This window comes from Gastrolobium bilobum, unplaced genomic scaffold, assembly GCF_033153095.1.
Source record: "Gastrolobium bilobum isolate Gb01-03AN ecotype WA unplaced genomic scaffold, APGP_CSIRO_Gbil_v1 utg7803, whole genome shotgun sequence".
Lineage (NCBI taxonomy): Eukaryota > Viridiplantae > Streptophyta > Magnoliopsida > Fabales > Fabaceae > Gastrolobium > Gastrolobium bilobum.
This window is the reverse complement of record NW_026898482.1, coordinates 311313-317326: the sequence shown is the minus strand read 5'-3', so window position 1 is coordinate 317326 and position 6014 is coordinate 311313. Positions and strand designations below refer to the sequence as shown.

At 37.4% G+C, this 6014-nt stretch overlaps 1 protein-coding gene across 1 annotated transcript; it reads right to left on the bottom strand.

The window, feature by feature from the left end:
- Window positions 1–1559: 1559 nt before the first annotated feature.
- On the bottom strand, window positions 1560–5660 carry LOC133316707 (uncharacterized). The gene is made up of 2 exons (XM_061518489.1): window positions 4992–5660; window positions 1560–1625 (listed from the first exon to the last, which is right to left on the bottom strand). The coding sequence occupies exons 1-2, from the start codon at window positions 5658–5660 to the stop codon at window positions 1560–1562; spliced, it is 735 nt and encodes a 244-aa protein (XP_061374473.1).
- Window positions 5661–6014: the final 354 nt, after the last annotated feature.

The following is a 6014-nucleotide window of genomic DNA, read 5'->3' as shown; positions in this document are numbered from 1 at the left end:
TTTATTTTATTCGGTTTTTTTATTTTATGTTTGGGCTGGAGCGATGAAACCCTAGCCGTCCTGCGTGACGGCTATTTAAAGGGGACTCTAGGAAACCCTTGGTAGTCAGTTTTTACAACAGAGAAGTTCTCTCTGAGTTTTTATTCAATTGCGTTCTTCATCTTTTTTCTTCTTCTTCTTCTTTTTATTTCAATTATGTTTACCTTAGCCATGCGAGGCTAAGAACCTTTTAATCAACCTAAGGGTAATGGATTCCATGGATTGGTCTTGAGGATCTGCATTTATTTCAAATCAGTTTTGTTTCCCTTCCCAACTCAGATTGATATCGTGCGATCGTGGATATTCAATCTGAGGTTCGCGATTGCGATTATGGAAAGGGATTAATCATCAGATTTGATGATTAGGTTGATTGACCCTATGACCTTAAATCAAGCGGGCTGATACTCTGCGATTGTATGAGTAGAAGCATCGTCTTTGATCAAATGCTAAGCGATCGCTTAGAGAGGGTTGTCAATTGGAAATAAGGATTCTGATCCGATTGACAAATCAATCACGATTATGATATTTTCTTATCCAAGGAAAGACGTCCATGGATCCCAAACCTTAGGTTGGTTAATTTTTAATTACGAATTTTTATTCCAAATTTATATTCTGCCTTTTTAATTATTGAATCAAAATCCAAAATCCCCCTTTTAATTTTCTGTTCTCATAAGCGATTTTAACCAAAACAATTTCCTTGAGAGACGACTTAGGGTTTCCACTTTACTGCAAATTTTCTGAACCCTAAAGAATTAATTTTTAATTTGCGCGAGTTCGACAGCTCGTGTCAAATTTGGCGCCGTTGCCGGGGAAATTGCATCGGTCTAAATCGTTTTCTGATTCTTGATCATCTTCTTTTTCATCTTCATCTTCTTTTTCTTTAATTTTCGTTTTTGAAAAAAAAAAAAATCAATCAAAAAAATCAAAAAAAATAAATAAATTGGGAAATCGGTAAAACTTCAGTTTGAGCGATTGGTTCCAGGACGTATCGGGTATTTCTGAACTTGTTCAACTTGCTCTGATCGCTCTGAAAACTGGTTTTGCCAAATTCCTTTGTTTACTATTTTATTTTATTTTTCGAAAAAACAATTTATTTGATTTTTGAGTCCGTAAGGTCAATTAGAGTTTAGGAGTGTTGGTCCCATAGCATTCTGAGTTCATTTAGTATTTTTTTTATAGATTTATTTTTGCTTCTGTTTGCTATGAATCCAATTTTTCACCCTACAGATGTTTGTTCTTCCTTTCCAGACAACGGTTTCCAAGTTGATCAGTCTTTTGCTGCAGTTTTTCCTGCAAAGCCACAATACCAGCAGCAGCAGCAAAACAATCCCTTCTCTAATGCATATAATCCTGGCTGGAAAAATCATCCAAATCTCAATTGGAATCAGAACCAGCAAAGTGCACCATTCCAACATAGGCAGCAGTTTGCACCTTCTCAACAGAGGCAAAATTTTCAACAATTTGCACCTCCACAGCCAATGCAGCAGCAAGCCAGTAGTGATGGTCCTTCTTTGGAGGATTTAGTGAAGCAGATGGCAACTATCAATCTGCAGTTCTAGCAGATTACTGAGTATTCCCTCCAGAATCTGCAAACACAGATTGGCCAACTTGCAACGTCAATGAGTCAAAATCAACAAGCAAGTGGCAGCTCCCTTCCATCCCAAACAGTTCCAAATCCAAAAGGAAGCGGAAATGTGAGTGCTATTACTCTGCGGTCTGGCAAGCATATGGAGGAGCCAAACCACACTGCTGCTGAGTCATCTAAAGGAAGTGACACTAGCTCCAAGAAGCAGAGCACTGATACATCTGATCATCTTGTTTTCTGCATTGATGTGATAGATGAAGTTGTTGAGGATTTTTCTCCTGAATTCCTTACTGATTTTTCATCTATTCATGGTTCTGATTTCTGTGATTGTAGTGATAGTCAAGAGTGCATTGTGTGTGCTGAAATAGCATCACATCTTTCTGGTTTTAACGATGCACTTATTGATGAATCTGATTCTGAGTGTGAATCTGCACTTTCTGAATTGCCTGCTGATATTATTGATGATCCTAATTCTATTTCTGAGAATTTGTTTACAGGCATTGCTGCTGACTTGTTTTCTGCAGAATTTGCACCACCAACTACACCTCTTCCATCCAGTGAGCAGCCTCCGAAATTGGAGTTGAAGGTTCTGCCCGACCACTTGAAATATGCATTTCTTGAGGAAAATGAGCAGTTACCTGTGATAGTGGCCAAGAACCTTCTACCTGAGCAGGAGGTAAAGCTTCTGACATTGCTGAAAGAAAATAAAAAGGCAATTGGATGGACTTTAGCAGATAATGTGGGAATCAGCCCTTCCATGTGCATGCACCGCATTTTACTTGAAGGTGTTAAACCAGTGAGGCAGAAATCAGGCTGTTTGATGCTGTTTATTCTCCTTAGGGAGTTCAAGGAGTTCTCTTCCCTCTTTTTCTTTTCTTTCTGTTATTTGCATTTTTATTTTTATTTTCCTTTCTTTCTTTTAGTTTTTGACTTTTTCTTTTCTTTCTGTTATTTGCATTTTTATTTTTCTTTTCCTTTCTTTCTTTTAGTTTATGATTTTTTCATAGGTAGATTTTCCTTTTCTTTCTGGTAATTATTGAGTGGTACATAGAGTAGACATAGATCACAGTGTTTGATAGCATAAATCTGTTGGGCTTTGATCTCGATTCTTGGATTACAACTACCTATTGATTGATTCTGTGCTGTTGATTGCATGACTTGGTTTACCCTTGTGAGGTTTTGAGCCTGCATACATGGTATATCTTCTGGCCATGCTTTCTTTCTTGTGTGTTTCTGCTCTTGATTGTTGTCCTCTAGAACTTGCTCTTGTTCTTTTTGAAACTGTATTTTTCACTTGCATGCATGAACATGATTGAGGCATTCGTTCTTTTCTGTACCCACTTTAGCCAGATAGTCGTCCCTTATATTATTATCCCTTGGTGAGCCCCTTTGAGCCTTTATATCTTTTATTTCTTAAGCCGCATTACAAGCCTAAGTGAAAAACCAATTAATTCCACACCCTGGAGTTTTACTGAGCATTGGTTTCATTGTGATGTTGTGTTTAAGTGTGGGGGTTTGCCCGAGACGGACAAAAGTTTAAGTGTGGGGGGTGACCATCTGATTCATTTCTGCTATGTGGTTTTACTTCTTCAAAACAAAAACAAAAAAAAAGAAAAGAAAAAAAAAGTGTTTATCTTTTCAGTATCTTTGTTTTATGTTCTTAGTTTAGTTCTTAACTTTTGCTCTTTGTAAAATTCTGGGGTGTTTAGCTTTCTCTTCCATATTCATCCATACCTTTACCTCAGCCCCATTACAACCCTGCATAAAGCCCTCTTGATTTGTGCATGCATGTGTTATGAGCAGTGGAGAAGTAGAACTTGAGCAAGCCTATGGTAGGATGATTTTCTTGAGTTGATTTGAGTGATATACTGAATTAACTGATACACTTGAGAGAAAAATTGAGAGCATCTTGTGAGGAACCATTTTTATGCAGTTAGCAGTTGCAGTTGAAGTTAGCAGGTCTTGTGATTTGAGATTAGGGAATTTCTGTCCTGATTGATTTATCTGTAGAAGACTTGTGATCTTTGTATATTTTCTGTATGCTTGGTAATTGTTAGAAATGATTGGTTGATCTTAGTATTTACTTTCAATTTTAGTTTTTGCCCAGGAGTGCAAAAAGATAAGTGTGGGGGAATTTGATAACACATATTTTGTTACACTTATTTGTTACTCTTGATTAGTATTTTTAGGATTTATTTGAATAAAATAATGATTGTTAGAGTTAATTTAGGTTTTTAGTTTTTAATTGGGTTTAATTTATTTTCGTCAGAATTTTTCAGCTTTACGTTACTTCTGTATTTTGGCCATATCTCGGTCCATAGTTGTCGGATTGACTCCGTTCTTGTTGTGTTTTTCAGATAACACAGAGAGCTACAATTCTTATGCAGAGCTCTAAGCCCAATTCGGACTAGAAGCTGGTCTATTTCGGACACCAAGTTGGACGCGTTTTGCTGAAGTTTTGTTTGACTATTGGGCTTGTAATTTAAATTAAAACCCAATTACTTAAGTGGCCCAAAGCCAAGTTTTATTGTTTCATTTTATTTTATTCGGTTTTTTTATTTTATGTTTGGGCTGGAGCGATGAAACCCTAGCCGTCCTGCGTGACGGCTATTTAAAGGGGACTCTAGGAAACCCTTGGTAGTCAGTTTTTACAACAGAGAAGTTCTCTCTGAGTTTTTATTCAATTGCGTTCTTCATCTTTTTTTTTTCTTCTTCTTCTTTTTATTTCAATTATGTTTACCTTAGCCATGCGAGGCTAAGAACCTTTTAATCAACCTAAGGGTAATGGATTCCATGGATTGGTCTTGAGGATCTGCATTTATTTCAAATCAGTTTTGTTTCCCTTCCCAACTCAGATTGATATCGTGCGATCGTGGATATTCAATCTGAGGTTCGCGATTGCGATTATGGAAAAGGATTAATCATCAGATTTGATGATTAGGTTGATTGACCCTATGACCTTAAATCAAGCGGGCTGATACTCTGCGATTGTATGAGTAGAAGCATCGTCTTTGATCAAATGCTAAGCGATCGCTTAGAGATGGTTGTCAATTGGAAATAAGGATTCTGATCCGATTGACAAATCAATCACGATTATGATATTTTCTTATCCAAGGAAAGACGTCCATGGATCCCAAACCTTAGGTTGGTTAATTTTTAATTACGAATTTTTATTCCAAATTTATATTCTGTCTTTTTAATTATTGAATCAAAATCCAAAATCCCCCTTTTAATTTTCTGTTCTCATAAGCGATTTTAACCAAAACAATTTCCTTGAGAGACGACTTAGGGTTTCCACTTTACTGCAAATTTTCTGAACCCTAAAGAATTAATTTTTAATTTGCGCGAGTTCGACAGCTCGTGTCACTCTGTGAGTCTCTTCCTGGGTCATAATGGCATACACCTTATTCATCGTTGGAAGAGGTGAATTGTTGAGGATTTGAGACCGCAAATTGCCATAGACATCATCAAGGCCCATAAGGAACTTGTATACCTGATCATGTTCCATTTCTTCTTCAACTGCCTTTGCATATGCGCAGTTTGCTCCACACGGACAATGTGTATAAGTTTTGCTGCTGGCGAGCTCATCCCAGACAGCGCGTAGCTGCATGTAGTATTCTGCAATGGTGGTACCTTGCTGCCTTATGGTGGCCAAACTAGCCTTGAGTTGGTATTGACGAGTAAAATTTTCGACAGCATACCTTTCCTTCAGGTCATTCCAGAGGTCTTTTACCTCATCAAAGCACTTAATGAATGGTTGCAATTTCTGATCGATGGTATTGTGTATCCATCCGTTGATCATGGAATTACACATCTCCCAGGCGCGCCACTCCTCTGCTTGCGCCTTGTCAGGTTTCTTAATGGATCCATCAATGAATCCCAACTTGTTTTTTGATTTGAGGGCATTTTTCATGAGTTTTGCCCAGTTCTCATAATTTGCTTCCCTAACATTTGTCAAGAGAATGCCAGGATTATCTGAACCGGCGAGATAGAAATGTGAACCCGGGTCTGTGGGTTTCGTTCCACTAGTGGTCATCTTCAAGTAAGACTGAAATCTGCTCACAGCTTTAGAGTTGTGCACGTCTGCGGAAGTGTTTAGGAAAGACAAGCTCTGATACCATGATAAATTGTACAAAAGGAAATTGTTTCCATTAATTCTCTATCGTATGAAGTGAACATGAATACAAATAAATAGGCCTATGGCTGTTCCTGATGGGTGCAACTACTTCCTAAATATATGCAACAGCTAAGATGCTACTATCCTAGAATACATCAGATAACAAAATAAGCTAGGAAAAAGGTATCCTAACAAACTAAGATAACAACCAATCTACAACTAATAACAATCAGATCAGATCGAATCTTCTATTCCAACAATTCCAATGTATTA

Excerpts from the sequence above, each read along its gene's own strand:
- LOC133316707 (XM_061518489.1), bottom strand. The coding sequence starts at position 5,660 with ATGACCACTAGTGGAACGAAACCCACAGACCCGGGTTCACATTTCTAT. Across the intron at positions 1,626-4,991 it reads CCCAGGAAGAGACTCACAGA|ATTCTGGAGGGAATACTCAG; the intron begins GTGACACGAGCT and ends CTGTGTTTGCAG.